Here is an 18,186-nt window from a genome sequence, read left to right on the forward strand (position 1 = left end):
TCCTTTGCCCACTGTCATCTCGACTCACTCAATTATACTCACATCCTGTGGCAGTCATCTGCCCCAGTTGCTGCATCTGGCCACCTGGAGGCATGCCCATCTGCATGGCGCCACTCGGGGGCTGTGGCCCCATGCCTCCTCCGCCCAGCTGAGCCCCAAGCATCTGAGTTGGATTCGAAGATCCTGAAAAGGTGGGTGAACAAATACACTGTACATCCTAGCATTGTATGTGTGTACAGCATACATATTGGATAGGCAAGGTGAAATATATAAGACAAAACGTAAGCTAAAAAATGTAATCTCACAATTCCATGACTGACTTACGGATTGCGACCATATTCACAAACTACAAAGCGATGGCTAAGGAAAGAATCCTCAGTAATTGGAGTAACTTCAACAACATCCCTTTTAGAGAAAGGAGGAAGAAATTCTGTCACAGGCTGTAGATGCAAGATAAGACCCTCTTGGGCTGACTTTCCTGGGGCTCCCAAGTATTCAAATGCTGCTAGCATCAAACCAACACGTTCAAATTATTTTCATGTATAGCTCTAATTTTCAGTGATCAAAGATCATCCAACTCCTGAATTTTGCCCCAGGGACAAAGGCCTCTCTCATAATTCATGTGAGTTTGTGCCTACTTTCATTTAACACAATGCATTACCGTCAATTACTGTGCAATGGCTTGAGAATAGTAAATAAAGATAAGCAAGTTTCATACAGAAAATAATGGAGACTGCAATGGCATTAAAAGAGACAGCAAAGCATAAATGGAAGAGTGGCAAATGCTGGATTTAACAGGTTTCTAGTGGTTAGAGTTGAAGCTAAAACACCTAACAAAATGATAACATAATTCAGGTAGAGTGCTAGGAGGAGTATACTGGTATGCATTAGCAAATGTAATCAATGTTCCCACTGCGAAAACAAAAGAAATACAACATAGGCATCCTTCACTCTTCTTTGACTGTGATTCAAGATCAATAAGCAAGTCATGGATGAAAAACTTACCAAAGTGAAAAGCACAAAAATAGGCAAGAAGATGTATGTAATACAGTGGAACCTCGTTAAAGCGAGTACGGGCTATAGCCCTTTTGGTGTTGGCTCTCGCCATAGCGAAGGTTTCACTGCCGGAAAAACTTACACCAAGACTCCTTAATCTCTGTAATTGGTAGCGATCTGTTAGAAATGAAGTTAATGGAGTGCTCAGGCTCAAATTTATGTGGTAAACTGTCGTTCAATAAATAAGTAGTTAATTTTGGTGAAAATATTGTGGCATTAGCATTCGCGAATGCTTGATCTTCTTTTGTTCCTCGGGCGGCAGAAAGCTGACGTAGGGTACCCGCGCGTCCATGAGTTGCATGAATAGAAAGCATTTGATGGAACACACCATGGCCAAAACGACACCAAACACGTCTAAGCGAGAAAATAAAAATAAAGGAGTAATATGAGGTATATTGCCTATTATTTGCACCACCTCCGGTAAAGCAACAATTCGCTATAGCGAGTGTTTATTGGTGCACCGTGGGGTGTCGTTTTATCGAGGTTGCACTGTACTTAGCTCAGTTAGGTATGTGAATGCCAAACTTGTCCATGTTAATAATGTGATTCCGTACATTACTCCATAGAGTCACTTTACACAACTATTATTTAATATATGTTGGTTTATCATGCTTTTCATACCATATTAAATATTACCACATTCACCCAAATTATTACCTATTACCGTATTTCCCCGAATATAGTCCCCCCGCTAATTTTGAGGCTTCAGTTTTGAGAAAAGTTAAAAAAACGCATTTGAATATAGTCACACACCTCTATCACGCTGCCTTCTAGGGGCTCAAGTATTTACACATTCCCAGTGAGAGTGCAAATACCATAAGGAATTTCACAAATTAAGTCAGGCCACAGCAGTCTATCAATGAGTGCCGCCTCCTTCATAAGAAGGCTGCGCTAGTACTGCACATGTAATGCACACACTCACAATGTGAATGGCAATAGCCACAAGTCAAAGGGTTAATGAAGAAGGGGCAGGAAAGAAAAAAAAACATGCATGCATATTTCAGTCTCAACATGATCCTCTTCAGAGTATTGAAAAAGATTTCCACTCCAATGTTAAAGTTGAAGCCATAGAAAGGCACACATCGGAGTGGCTACGTAGGCAGTGGAGGGGGTGAAAGGGCCAGACTAACAGATAGTTAAGAGGCCAGTCTGTGGGCTAGAAGTTGAAAATACTCAAGTTAGGTATTCAAATTCAGAAGACCGGACATGAGGGATAGGGCCAATGTCATAGTTATCAAGGCACTTTTCGTTCTTTTATACAAAGACATTGAATGCAACACAGAAAATGTTCATCCTACTCCATATTTTGCCATGCAATGTTGTGTCCAGTATTGCATACATGTTGGGTTAAAAATTGTTAAGCAGGATTTTTCTGGTATTTCATTCCTGTAATGTGAATAGTGTTCCTTAAATATCATTAGAATTTGCATCATGCTAGGAACTAAATTCTGATAGCATCCATCCACAGGATAGGATTTCTTTAGGATAATGAAACTTTCATGAAAGCGACGATCCTTATTGTCGAGAAAAAATGTGGATCATGGGGCTCAGAGACAAGAAGCGCCTACGATAGTGTCCATTCTGTCACCTAACCTGGTTTTTCTTCACTGTCCCTGTCTTCCCCATTGTTCACAGCCTACAGTTAATACATATTTTCATTGCTAAATCTAAGGTAAATATGGGTTATGTATAAATAAATTTAAGTTCAAGTGTATTCAGGATATAAGCAAATTGTTAAATAAATCTTTAGGATTTGCTCATATTTCAGAACTTTCTCCAAACTTTGGTACTCAGGAATTTTACCTATTACCAAGAGTAAGATATTGTGTCCTCCTAAACATATGTTTTCCAAGTTAACCAGCTGAAATTTCACAATCTGGATCAAGAGGGAAATTATGGGTGATGACGATAACAAATCACAGCATTGACAGGGCAACGAAGGCATACTGTAAAAAAATTCAAAAAGTAACGTAAAGCCAGAAGGAAGGCAGAAAATAATTTGCTCCTGCCATTGACGACAAGCTATAAATAGCAAGAGAAAATTTGCCAAGTTTGGTAGAGATAGTGTCTGTTCAAGAGGTAGGTATCGGGACTGGTTCGTTGTAGCCTCAACAATGCAGTGGATGGAGGGTCCGACTTGTCGGCTCGGTAGAGGGGTCCCTCACCACTCCGGTACACTTTAGTTCAGTCGCCTCCGGGCATGTGTTAAGACAGCTTGTTGATTGTTATGACCTGTGATTGTTAGTGGTATCGTAGCTTCCCAGCAGGGACCCCACTGTCGAGCAATGCTACGCTATGAAGTTTTGCATTAAACTCGGGAAATCTGCGTCGGAGACCCTGACCGCATTAAACAGGCTTATGGGGATGATGCCTTAAGCAGCACAAGAGTTTGTGAGAGGACCAAATTTTTTTAAGGAAGGCCGGGAGCTCGTTGATAACCAGCACTGCGTCGGATGCCCGACGACTGCTTGAACTGATGCTCAGGTGGACAAAGTGAAAAACGTTTTGGACTCTGACAGGCGTTTAACGATCGCCCTCATCAGTGAGGAGACCGGCCTTTCAGTCGTAACCGTCCACACCATTGTAACAGAGGATCTTGCAATGAGGTAAATGGTGTGAAGCTGGCGCAACGCACTTGTAATCAGCCATTGCCAAGAATAGGAAACTTCACCCTGACAATGCGCCGTGCCACAGTGCAATTGTTACGTGGCAGCTGCAAGCAAAATTCGGCATGGTGACATTGCCTCATCCCCCCTACAGCCCCAACATGGCTCCACCTGACTTTTCTTGCTTCCGCAAATAAAAAGGGAGCTCATAGATATCGGTTCGACTCCATCTAGGTGGTTCAAACGGTGACAACAAAGGCTCTGAACAGTATTCCGGAAACCAACTTCCAGCGGCCTTTTGACGAGTGGCAGATGTGTCGAACTAAGTATATCGATGCAATAGCACAACTGAAATGAAAACCCACTTTATGTGAGAAAGCAAGGATTACATAGCACATCATAACCCTTATAGGTAGACAAAAAGGAGGAAGCGTAACTCAAGAAATGTCTCCGACGAAAAGCTCTATCAGGAGTTAAGGAATCAAGTCATCAGAAATCCAATAGAGCTATAAAGAAATGGATGACAAGCCACTGAAAAAAATATCAACAACACCGTAAAGGAAGGGAAAATTGCATAAACAGCATACGAAATAATAAAAAGGTAATTATGAGAGAGGAAGCATTGGTAGAAAAATAATTGAGATAGGGATGGGGAACTGCTATGTAGGATAAAGATGTTAGTAAAAGATGGAAAAAGTACATTGAACACCTATACCAAGGTCTGATACCCCTAAAAAGAAGCATTTATATATGATCAGAACTCAGTAGAGGATTAAAACCATGGCCAAGAGATTTAAGAACAAACCAAAACTTCCCACATTGCCTATGTAATGTAAAATGTAATTTTCTCACCCAAACAGAAACAGCTGGTACCTCCACCATACAGCAGCAAATTCGTAATAAGTGTAAACCTAATAAGTACATGCTCTCTCACAGACACACTCAAGAAATACAGTAAAATGCACACAATAATCAGGGGAAGAGGTGTTTTTAGAGGTGATCAACAGTTAAGAGGGGATGGGGGTGGCTTACCCTGTCGGGCAAGGGTTTGCAAGGCATTGATGGGGTCTGGGGGCATACCCTGGCCACCGGCCCCTGGTCCTCCTCCTGCCATCCCAGCTGTCGCCTTCTTCGTGTCTGCCATGAGAAGAGAAAGAATGCATTACTCAAAATGACATTTCCAAAGTTTTCATGAAAAAAAACTGATAAAAAACCGCTTCTTACATTACTGAAGGATTCATTAGGTAAGACTCAGGTGAACAGTCATTTGTGGAATGAAGCACGCTTGAACGTGCTTGGTAGCGCATTATCATACCCACAGGTGGAGGCATTTCAGATACTGTAGCTGGCAGGGTCATAAGAATTTTTGGCTTATATCTCAAAGTAAGTCTATGAACAGATTTCCATTTCAATGAAACAAAAGCCTGTACACAGAATGCTGGCTCCATAACAGACTGAATGACAGGGGTATCAATAGTATGATAAAAATTCATACAATACAATCAAATACATAACTTAGCATCTATGTTCGTACATACTTCCTCGGTTTATGACAGCAAAATAACATTAAAATAACCACCACTAAGTTTCAAATCAACAAACATATACTGAAGTGCACAGTGCTATGCATTAATCTTATTAAAACTGTACATGAACTAAGACGCACATCATGTTAATCTTTATTGAATTTGCAATTCCAGCCTCTTTAAATATGCTATGGGCAGTAGAATCAATATGATAAAAGATCACGTTGGGGTCACTCCATGGTCCTTAATGCAATAACTATTAACTGTCTCAAATGAACAAAATAATATCTTTTTGAGGATCGAGTATGAAGTTAATAAATAGTCCTTCATTACCAAAAATTCATTCCATATTGTACTTTCTAATAGCTGCTTTCTCGGAGTATTTATTTGTGAAAGAGTTACTGCGTCCCTAATTGTCCTTTGCACCCAGCATAACTTCCTTGGCAAAAGTCGCGATAGCAATTTTCCATTGTTTGTGAATTATTTGCATAGAACAAATGCCTACACAGCGTACCTATAATTTACTCAAGAGTATCTTACATACATATACACTGGCTTTCACTAACACTGACTGAACCTGTGTACCTATAGTAAAAATTCAATAATCAAATGAGGTTGGCAAAGTGGTCAAATGAAGTAAACTAATAATTCATACTACATTCCCTGAAATAGCTAGTTGTGATATTTCTAATTGTTTACAATGACTTTTAAAAATAACAGCCTCCATGGAGTCACAGCATATTGTGAACTTAGAAAAACTGTGCTAACTGTGAAATAAATGAGTGGATCCTTAGCAGTTAGTGAGGCAAATTATTCAGTCTGGAAGGGTGAACATAGCATCTACTACTTAAAGAAGACTGAGAAAGAAACACACAATAGTAAAGCTTCAGCATATATCTCAAAAGGGTTAAATAATTTTTAATTCGTAGTTTTCTATTAGTTAATGCATGTTTAATTTAAAAACCATCGGGGCTTTTTTTTAGGATATATAGTAGATGCAGAAGATAATGAGTATCACTCCACCTTTTGCCAATTCCATACTGAACTATTTTATTACTTTTGTGGAATTTGCTGAGTTTCTTAACATTGATTCCACATTTTTGCTCCCCAATCTGAATCCAGGCGCGAGTTTGATCTCATGTGAAAAAATGTCATTTACGCAACGGGTGGGATTCATGGCTCAGTCTGACCTGTTACAGATGGGTTCTCTATTGACCAGTCGGAACCAAGGGTGTAATGATCAGAAACAGGGTACTCAAGAAAATGTATATGTACTAATGAAAATATTGTACATTTGCAGATGACAAAGTGAAAGTACAGTTAAAAATGCTGTGCAAAATAAAGAAATGAGACTGGACATCTCTAAATTTTAAAGGCCATAATGCTACCCACTTAACTAGAAAATAAACGCCCTAATTGATGAAATAATGATAAAGCAATAATGTTTTAATACAAAGTTTTATTCTATAAGAGTAGTGACAAATAAAACTCTCTGTATGAAAACATAGTTGCTTTTATTATTATTTCATAATGATTTTCTGCAAGGTTACTTAATAAAATATTGAATTCATCCTAATGGATTAATTTGGTAACCGAGAAAAATATTAAAGTCAATGGTGTTTGGAGCATTATATCATCTGTTGCCATATGAACAAATACGGAATTTGAGTGAAAATCGAAAAGTAGATTTTTTACATTAAGTAATTCTGAAGAAGTAATGAGATTCAAAATACTGAATCAAGCGGCCGCCCTAATATGGTATGAAAAATAGCATCGAATATAACATTCAGGCTGACAGCATGAATGAACAGGGGGACTATGCAAGAATCTTCACTGGCGCTTCCTTTGTCCAGCAGGTTACTCTTCCAGGGGCCCCCGAAGAAGTGTAATGGGCTTGCAGACGCGCGCAGCAAGCACAACAATCGACAAGGGCTTAATATTCGCGGCAGTCAAGAAGTCCTACTATTCTAGGCAAACATAACAACCAACAGCTGCATGATAAACAAAGGGGCCGGAACAAAGGGGACGCAAACCCAGACCCAAGGGGGACACGTGGGCCCCAATGGCGTATAAACAAACATTTAACGGAGGCGTGCCTAAAACAATGAAGTTGGTGGCAATGCACGGGGGAGTGTGGCGGGAGAGAGAGGAAACAAATGCGAATCGCGGCGCGCGCGGCAACACTCACAAGGCGGCGGTGCTCCCACAGTGTAGAACATGACGAGCACTCTTCGTCGTTCGTCTCGCTCCTTCCCCGACGTCCTGCGAAGCACTCTCGAGGCAAGAAGAAGAAGACGAAGAAGGAGGAGAGAAGGGGCCCACACACGCAATCAATGGACCCTCCTCTCCGCTGCGCCCGCGCACTCACGCACACGAGACGCATTTAAAGGAGAGCGGCGGCAAGGAGGAGGAGGAGTTAAAGGGGAAGGTCTTCGTCGAAAGGCAACACTCGTCGATCGACGCATTCGATATCGATCTCCATCCCATCCCCCCCCCCTCCCCGCAGATATCGACCCGCGACGAGGGATCGAAGAGAGCTAGGCGGATCGTTCGCCACGCAGCACGGAGGAAAGAAGGCGAGGGCAATGAGAACTGAAGAAGAAGTGATAAAGAAGCCACGTGGAGTAGGAGATGAAGGGGAGGACACTCGCAGAGAAGGAGAAGAAAGGGAAACGAAGTGAAATGACGTGGTAGGCCAGTGCGGAAAAAGAAATATTACAGGGAAGTCATTCACAAGTATCTGCGCGACCCCTTACAGACGATTTCATACAAACCTGCCCCCCCCCCCCTCTCCGTCCTAAAGAGGGGACTTGATGAAGTGCGACGCTCAACTTGCGTTAACTGTCATTCAAAGTCACTGCCAAAAGGAAAGAACAATGCGGAAAAGCATGAGACAAATCTAAGAACCCGTGACTTAATGAAATCACGCTTTCCGTTTCGCTATGGGTCGCCGCGAGCTAAGCAGAAGGAACTGCAGGATCAAGCACTTGGAATGACACCACGACGACTTCGCTGTAGTTAGCAAGAAGGAAATCGTATTAACACAATTGTTCCATGAAAATTCTTTGTTTTCGCTATCACATAAAGGATGTACTAATTACACAGCAAACTACGTAACATATAGGATCATGGGTCAAAAATGGACAGTCGAATTTTAAATTCTTCTAGCGATGTTCCTATAATTCATGTTTGCATGAAACAAGAAGTAAAAAGTAGGCAAATATTACGTACCAATAATTACATTCGATGCGGAAGCATGAACTAGGAATTAAAAAGATTGGATTTAAAATTTCAATCTGAGATACAAGGAATTGAAATGAAATTCTTACGAGCAATAAATAGGAAGGACAAGAAGACAGCGACTTAGGAATGAAAATTTAAGGACGGGCTTAAACCAAGGAAGCATAGAGAGGAAAATGCAAGACCCAGATAGTAGGAAGATGTTAAAAGGACTTAAGTAAGCCGCTTGCCAAGGTAGAAGAGCTGTAGCCAAAGGGAATATAACATGAGGCGAAGTGATAAAAAGATGCAAAGATTGTTGACGCTATAAGAGTTGAAAAATCTATGACAACAAAAAAAGGAAGATGAGAGAGGAAGGGAGAAGAGGCATAGAATAAGATGTGCGTGGAATACATTTGAAAACTAAGAAGAATAAACGGTAAGAGTCAGGTCCTCTAAAATAACGAAAAGCGGACAAGAAGGGCTTACTAGCGTCACAACTTTTCTTTCGTTTCAGTAGTTGAGGCCGCTTCTAACGAGGTTCCCGACAGGGTGTGTACTGAAAATCGAGAAAAGGGGTCTTCGCAATGATTTCATCAGTAAAAATACTGAGTCCAAATAAAGACTTTTTGCGCGCACACTGAAAATAGGAAGTGTCTGGGTTGCTTTTGTAAAACTTAAAACCTCTAGCGAACTAATTAATTTATGAAATTAATGAAATATGATTGGATGGTTTCCGGACGAATGATGTGGGTAAACTCTTCTTGGGATTCTCATCGGGTTAATTTTTCCATAATGGCCAACGTTTCAAGCTCCGACTGGGGGCTCATCCTCAGGGCTAAATGTCGTTTTATTTATTTTAACAAAACAACATTCAACCCTGAGGAAGAGCCCTGAGTCGGAGCTTGAAACGTTGGCCGTTGTGGAAAATATAACCCAGCGGGAATCCCGAGAAAAGTTTACCCATATGAAATTAATGGAGTTTCCTCGTGGAAATTGTACACGATTATATCAAGGGACTTCTGTTATCTACAGAATATTCTACTATTGAGCTTTTGTCCCAGGTATCGCTGTGACTGGCAAAACTGCACTTTATAACATACTATCCTGTGGATGAAGGGTAACCACAATAGGGTGGTTTTCTATTATTTTTTTATTGCCTATATCGGAAGATTATTACTCCTTGAGTACGTATTTCACGCTTTTAGATTTTTAAATGACGATATCTATTTTTCGCGATTAAATGAAAAGTGAAAATTTTCAAGCGCGCGAAAACGCGACGGGTAAGGAAATCTCTCCGTGTGACGTATTTCTGGTTCCCCCTCCCGCCTTGTGAGGTGACCTTGATCGAGGCTCTGAGCGCTGATAGGACGCAGGATGCTAGAGGGTAGCTGAGTACCTTGCTGTCTGGTAGCGCTTGGCTTAAAAAAGGTTTATTAATACCTTATCAAACGAAGAAAACTTTCCGACCTTAGCCAGTTTTAATAGGTGATTATTAAGACATGTTTCCCTGAGCTCTGTGCCTCATGCATGAATTGGTAACCTCAGACGATGTATAACTCCTATCCTATCGTGTAGAAACTAGGTCCCTGTGACGTCATGTGGAGTGGAATCGCATGGGCGCCAATCTGGCCTTTTTCAAATGAGGATAAAATTTGACCCTTGCCATTCGTCTAAACTGGTATTTCAAAAACCAAATAATTTGTGTATTATGAATACACTAATGGTGGGTAACGAATCGCAATCAATGCTTTTCGTTTTCCTTGATGAAGGAAACTACCCTATTGACTTTAATATCTTTGAATAATTGATAACGGAGGAAATGATCCCGGTCACTGCTTCTGTTTGATGACGAATGGGAATGGTCCTAGAGTGGCGAAGGCCGAGGGGTCGCACTGCAGGTGGGATTCGCGTAAGTCGCTCTCCAACCCACTTGCTCTAGCATCATCCACCCTCACGGACACGAAATTAACACTTCACAAGAGGAAAACGAATGAGAACTGGAATATTCAAAACAATACAGAAATTTATAGCTGTTTCTTGCGGGAAATGCTTCGTCAGATTCATTTTTCACTCAACGTTTCACTCTCTCACTGGACGCGGTATCAAGAAACTGAATAAATTGTACGGACACAGCATTTCCGGGACGAAACAGGAATAAAGAAAAAAAGACTGCGAAAACCTTCAAGTCCAAATTGATAAGGACATCGTTAAAGCTACGGAAATAGATGTCCGAGGGAGTTGGTTTTGATCTCATTAGTCAGTATTTCGGCTGTAGTCGGAATTGCTTTACATTTTGTTCTTAGTTCAGTCAAGTATGTATTTTTCTAGAATTGATCCAAGATTGCCTAAACAAAACAAAAATTTCCTTGGATTTCATACACATTTTCCTCCATGAATGCCAAAAACAAAAAAAAGTAATAAATAAACTCCATTCATTAGCGAAATAATGACAAAGCACAATGCAATAGATATGGAAGTCATATTTCAACAGAAGTCTTTTGCGTCCAATTTTCCATGACTTACTGACTTTTCCATGGAGACCATATGCTACGATTTTAATCGTTATTTATACTGTGTCAGCCGGCGAGGTTAACATCAACAAAGCTACAGACCCAACTACTTTTTCACGAACCAAAGATTCTCAAACCTTGCCCAAACCCTCATCTCCAATCAGCCACGCAGTTGCTACACACAGTGAGGAAAAAGGCATTCACTATTACTCGTTGACGCGCAACTGTGAAAATTAGACAAGAATAATTCAGATGATGATCATTTCCTTTTGCTTATAAAAAAACAATCACTCATTACGGTGTAAGTTGTAAGTAACAGAGACGACATTTCCGGAAATGCATCGAGGAAAGCGGAGAAAAAATGCGCATCGCGTGACATTCAATGAATGGGACGACGAAACCTTTACCAATTGCATGTATTTTTCGCATTGGTTTCCGTAAATGGGGAAGGCATTATGCTTAACATTAGACTGATTAGATGATCAATAACTTCAATGCTGCGCATAAAGGAAATACGATACACACTACCCTTTAAGCACCGCAATAGGTCGATGACGGGATGGCTAGGGTTTCCAATCGATTTTATTAAAGAAAAAGAAAATACGAAGAGACTTTTTTTACAAAAAAATGCGAATAGTATATTGGAAAAAGGGAAAATAATGAGGAAATTAATAATTTATACTCCGGTTTTGGGCCTTCTAGCAATAATGCTCCCCAAATTTAGCAATATTTCTACACAAAGGTATTTTTCTGTCATTCCGTATGTAGTCTGTTAATACTGCATATACGTTGATAAATGAGGTAGCATTTATAACGTTGAATCACCGGCTTCAGACGAAAAATACGATCTCAATCCCAAATTTCACCATTTACCCATTAATTTCAATTAAAAGTTTCGATCCTTCCATGTCGATTACTCGCTCGAGGTAAATCGACTCCGCACATTTTTTAAACACTCTTAAAAAGCAGGTCTAAAAAAACCGCTAAATCCATCACTAAATCAAAGAAACGAAGCAGAAGCAGGCAAAAACATTAAAAATAAAATCTAAATTACACCGTTTCCTTGGCATGATAGCGTTCCTTAGCATGATAGCATGATAGGTAAAGTGCGATATTTTCGTACGGGTCACCTGGTTAGCAATATTTTAGGTTAAATCATTTTTAATGCAGTAACAAAAAAGGCTAAAATTGTAATTCGAAGAATAAAAAATGCATGTACGTATTTAACACATAAATAAAAATTTACGGACAAAATATAATGTTATTTCGGCAAGAGATGCACAGTAAAAAATCATAAAGCATGAGGTACACATTATGCTTCATTCCATTCGATAAATACTTCTCTTTCGCCTGGTTCTATAAATAATGAAAACAATGACGAAAAAGAAAGAGGTAAATAATGCACCAATATCTTTTTCACTACTTAGGAGATCAAACAAAAAAGTAATAATTAAAAACAACGATAATTTTGGTCTAAACAGGGTATTCTAACACCTTGGCTTGCCGCGTATAAGTTGCGTCCACTTCACCTCGAAAGACCCTGCCAAGGTCGTATGTGCGTCCTTCCGCGCGCGGAGGCATCATGAAAGGATATCCGAACTCAAGGGACGCCTCTCCGACGTCTTCGCAACAGCCTGTGAGAGGCCGCCCCGCCCAGGGTGTGAAAATCTACACAGCCTCCGACCGCCATATTGCCATCAGAATTTCTCGTTTAACGATCGCCAATCTACAGCATTTGCCAATAATTTACTCCGCAGGTTTGGAATGATGCATTACAATGGCTACTCACAATATATATACGTTGGAAGAAGTGCGATATAATTAATTCCGGAATGAAAATGGCGGTCGTATTGTCGGTAGAAATATTTCAGTTTGGAGCCTTCTTTTATCCAGTTACTAGAAAGATGTTGATAAGTATTATCTCCCAGTGTTAAAAAATTTAAATTTTGCCATTTAATACGTAATTTAAAAATTTTCTATTATACAAACTGACCGGTTGAGGGCTTTGCTAGAATTTCGATATTTCTACAGCCGGAAAAAAAACGATTAAAAAAACGTAGACAACATATCCATAGGAAATTAATAACATAAACTTAACTTTCAGGAACAAGTAACCACAATTAAATCCGACAACTTTTTTTCATTCATTATTAAAGGAATCGCTTGCATCTATGACACCTAAACACATACGGATGAATATTTCTTTTATGAGGCTTGAATGAATTCACGGATGAATTATCTTGCCTACTCGGATTAGCTTGAGTGCATACGTATAGTTCAACAAGGTGGATAATTATTACTTTTTCGTCTTCTTCGGTATTGCTACAATCTAGGGGGGAAGAGGGTCTCATTTTCTTGCGCCTGCCTTAGCCGCCACCCGTTCGACGGCAGTGCCCAGTGAAGAGGGACGGAGAGCAGACGAACTACGTCCGTCCGTAGCGGCGCACATCTTAGATCGACCGCCAAGTGCAAAGACATGACGACGTTGCGGATGGATTTTACATTAGGGCAAGGTCTATAATGTCAGATGAGCAAGTATTTATATAAAGTAACGAGACTAGCCACACTGCTTCCGAGTGAGTCAGCGGAACCCCGGATGGATGGGGGAAGAAGGTGTTTATACCAAACCAGATACTGCCAGTCAACCTGAATGTGAGTACTTGCATTGCGGGTGTTTCCATTTTAGCCTCATCTTTGTTACAGTGGGCCTTTATCCCCAGTGAGAAAATCGTAGAACAGGAATGGAATTACGGATAAAAATAAAAAAACAACGCCATGCGTAGCAGCGGCACTGTAGGGGCCAAAACCAAATTTCTATTTCCCATACTAGATATAATTAGTAGCTTCAGGCATGAATTTATGGAATCTACTAGCAAAGTTTTCCTTACTTTTCATTATTTCTCATACTTTATAAAGCATTGACTCTTGGACACTAAAATTTTACAGAATCCCTATTCATACCAAAATGACTTTTAAAAAACAGAGTGGTTTCTCATTTGATTAAAATGTTGATTGATACGACAGATTGACCCTTTCACATTAGGGTGATCCTGATTAACACGGGATTACATGACCCATAAAAGCATTTCATATTTCACCAGAACCATTGCATTTTTTTAAGGCAAATACATATTTCTGCTTAACTCAGTATTAACTAAAGGCAGATTTCACAGCATTTATAATTTCATTCACTGCAAAATGATAAATTCCAAAGTACTCACTCATTTCTCGCACATGAAGTATCAGCCTGGCCACAAAGCTCAAGTACTCCTCCTGTGAATGTAAAAAGGATAAAAAAATATTAAAAAAGAAGATACACTTTTGTATAACAATTAGCAATATTCTATTTCTGCATAAAAATGGTCAAGGAACTACTGAATTTGATGAGAAGCAACCATTATCACTAAGCTTCCAATTCATCATCATCATCACTGATCAACAATGCTAAGATTGGTTTGTCCCAGCTCTCCACTCAATTCTCTTCTCAGCCAATCTTTTCACAACGACATATTTCTTCTCTTTCACATCCTTCTTTACCTTGCTTCCACATAGGCAGTAATTATCCATTTTGCAATGATAAAAACGAGTCACTCCAAACTTAGGTGTCACCACACATAACGAGCTGTTGTGAAAACTATTGAACGTCTCTAAGAATTCTTTCTGGACATTGTTGTGATTGATACCACTGTCAAATGTACTAGTTTACACACTACGTATAAGAACAAATCCGTTGAACTTAGCCAATATTTTCTGTGAGTAATTATCCTGACTTGTTTACATCTAAATATCATTTCCCAGTCGGCGTATGTTAGGGGAGCAAAGACCAGATTCACACGATGCCCTAGTTAGTGGTGCAATGACACAAAATATTAGAAACAATATTACAAAATTTTTACATTACAGGCTATGCTAACTTGAACCACATGGACTGATTTTTTACCCTTGGCCTCTCATAGAGCACTAAATTACATATATACATGGAATTTTTCCATTAATTACAATCATAGTTCAACGACTTTATCTTAAGCATTTTGTACTCCTTGGTAAATTCAGTTCAAGGGACCATCAAGCGATGGACATAGCAGGAAAGGATGCCATTAACCAACCTCAATGATATGATGCTACAAAAAAATGGACGATGCCACTTTAATTACCAAATAGATTGTAAAGGCAATATTGTAAGTAGGCTACATGATACATAAGTGTTGCGACTGTTGCATCACTAGTATCCGGGTCAATTATTTGCATCACGTCAGTTGTTTTAAGGAAAAATAGGAAAAGAAGATGCAAGATATGTACTAATTCATATAAGATCAAGTTTCTCAATCAGTGTATCACAGGCACAGACAGATATGATAAAAAAATCAATAAGTCTAGAAATTAATCATTGGAAATAAATGGTGCCCAACCTCCTCTTTTTCTGCTTAGAACTCGATTTACTAAAAGCTCAGAATTACTGTCTTTCACGGCATATAAGATGCACCCTTATTTCAGCATGGGAAACCCAAGAAAAAAAAGGGGGCGAAGGCAACCCCAACAACTAAGTTGGCTCCTTTTAGATCTTATATCTATATATATATAATCGTATAAATCCAACACAGACAATAAGTATTACCTATGAATAAATACAATCGTGCTCATTGGATATATCGCTCCGAACTCCTCAGAAGCGAGCAAAACAAAAGTAATCAATGATATAATAAATAAACAAAAAAATAATAATAAATAGCAATGAGCTCAATGCTAATGGTAACAAATATAAAATTCTTCAATAAATAATAAATATATATGTTCTATTAAATAGAATGAGTCAGAATTGAACCTAAATCCTCAGGGGTTGAACCTTCAAATATAAGATGTTGATGATTTTTTGAGTAATTATTTTGAAAAAAAAGGTACATATTATATGTTGTCAAATACGGTATATAAACTAAATGATGTGAAGCCGGTGGATCCTCTTAAATTTGCCTAGTGGGTTATCACTATTTTGAGACCTACGGTATTATTGACTGCCATAAAAATGCCATCATCTCTTCAGCAAACCCTTGATGGATGCCAAAGCCACCCAAGTTCTCAAATGTCGTCGCATGATTTTCATCCCTAAGCATGAATCACACCATTGTAAAGCATGGAAAGCAAATGAGGAACTTGCATGGGTCGTCCATTGCTCTGAAACCTATTTTGAATAAGTGAAATGGATACATTAGCTTGCAAAAGTACCTTAAGTTCCTCCATTCATCATCAAAAGAGATTAAAAAATTGACTATAAAATCGAGAAAAATTTCTCTGAGCCGACCACTGCACGAAGACACCCGAGCGTTGCCAAGGCCAGGCATGATGCAAGCCGCCTAAAATTCGTGTGGCAGTGTGTGTTAGGACACCAGCCTTTTTTAAGGACAACAAAAATTGATGCCACGACCCTCATGGAATTTGTTATGACATATTATTGCTATACGTCGGCGGCAAATCGAGATGTAAAAGAAACTTGTAATACTGGAGGATAACAATCGTAAGCTTACGAGCTGTGCTGTTGAATTTGGCAACACCATATTAGCGGAGAAGGAAGTCCTATCCGTCCTACAGTACGAAATCAGAGCAAAACAATCTGCACGCAATGCACAAGTGAGATAGCGAATCGGTTCCGCTGCCAACTCACACACACAAGCTATAACCTCTTTCAACCTATAGGTAAATCCATAAACAATATACTCGCATATACCATAAAAATATCGTGGGAAATAGGCAAATAAATTATCAAAAACTGGAAGTCACAACCATACTTATATTCATCACGTACAACTTACATTTAACAGAGCTCGTTGTGATGAAAACAACTATTTATTCACTGATATAAAGCCTTAAATTAGGCCACGCAAGTGGCACAGGTGACTTTTCCCACTACAATTCATTGGTAAAATACAATAACTAACTTCACACACAGTTTTGATTTTAATACCTTGATCGTGGAATTTCATATCTATGGTGAAAAACGGAGGTTAACATGCCACTTACAATTGTTACACTACTGTTAGACATTTATCGATAGCGTAATAGCACTTTTTACAATTCAATCACCATGGAACACATGACTCTTAACCGATATTTTTCAACCTTGTCAAACTAAGTGCATTACAACCACTGGCACTAAACCACCACACAGAAGCCACACTTGACATATGCTAAATAGGGACTACATTTAGACAAACACCAGCACGCAAAAGCTCTGCCTATTGTGACACTTGATCATACGAATGTGCACAGATGGAAATCCTGCCCATTTGAAAAGAAACTACAATGAGAGCCTGAGCAACCACGATTTTGCATGGCCCATGGGAATGGACCAGCTTCAATACCACAAAGAACCTGGACAGAATGACAGTCGAGGGTAATGTATGCCATATGCCACTCACAAGTGGCTTGCAGCAAGGAGATACCTACATACATTGCAAACACCTCACACTCCCTGTGAATGTGCTAACTAGATCATTTAACAGGGTTCCCACTCTAACTAAATTGTAAAATTCACAGTTCCTTCCAGGTTTCCACGGTCTAAATATCATCAAATTCACAGTCTGTTGATAAGCCATTTTAGCCAGAAATATTGGCGACGTAACAATCACCGCCCGCACGTTAACTAAAAATGTATCAACCGCGACAGGCGCCGTGATTTCAAACTTAGCTATGAAAGTGCTATTTCTCAAGACGTCACCTATCGATGGTGAAGCCTAAGGTTGTGAGTGGCAAAATGAAGGGAGCAGAGAGGTAGGGAAGTAAAGAAGTGTCTGATATTTCGCCAGGGTTAATGAATACTTTGTTTGCCGGTCTTCCAATCACAGGCTCAAGATGAATGTGTCGTCATGGCACAAGGCACCAGTGTCGAGATAAATGTGTCTCAATGTGGCTCGGCCTTGAAACATGATTTAAATATCTTTTTTCTTTCGATCTGTCAATTTTAGTTCTTTTTCTATGAGTTTGACAGATTTTTAAGGTTTATGATGACATTCACGGCTATTTCCAGGTTTTTTTCACGGTAGACGAATTTCACGGCTTATTCGCGGTTTTAAGGTTTACACGGTTGAGTGGGAACCCTGTTTAAATAATGCTAATGGGGAATTCCACTAGAAATGGATGATTATGTGATTAAAAAAATACATATCCTCCACACTGAAAATTACAGTGGAAGCAGTTCTTCTGCCGATTGCCTACTGCCAACATTCGGCGTGGAAGGCCATTCAAATCATAAAATAAGGCAAGCTATTAATTAAG

The 18,186-nt window shown here is 39.5% G+C and overlaps 1 protein-coding gene across 1 annotated transcript in view; it reads right to left on the minus strand.

Moving 5' to 3' along the window:
* Positions 1 to 18,186, minus strand: part of LOC124155542 (mediator of RNA polymerase II transcription subunit 15) — a 72,442-nt gene that overhangs the window by 45,088 nt on the left and 9,168 nt on the right. Inside the window, exons 3-5 of the mRNA XM_046529453.1 lie at positions 14,142 to 14,193; positions 4,695 to 4,799; positions 43 to 183 (exon numbers count right to left, since the gene is read on the minus strand). Coding sequence (XP_046385409.1) covers positions 43 to 183; positions 4,695 to 4,799; positions 14,142 to 14,193 — 298 coding nt within the window. The remainder of the gene's footprint in view (positions 1 to 42; positions 184 to 4,694; positions 4,800 to 14,141; positions 14,194 to 18,186) is intronic.

Source organism: Ischnura elegans, chromosome 1 (assembly GCF_921293095.1).
Source record: "Ischnura elegans chromosome 1, ioIscEleg1.1, whole genome shotgun sequence".
Taxonomy (NCBI): Eukaryota; Metazoa; Arthropoda; class Insecta; order Odonata; family Coenagrionidae; genus Ischnura; species Ischnura elegans.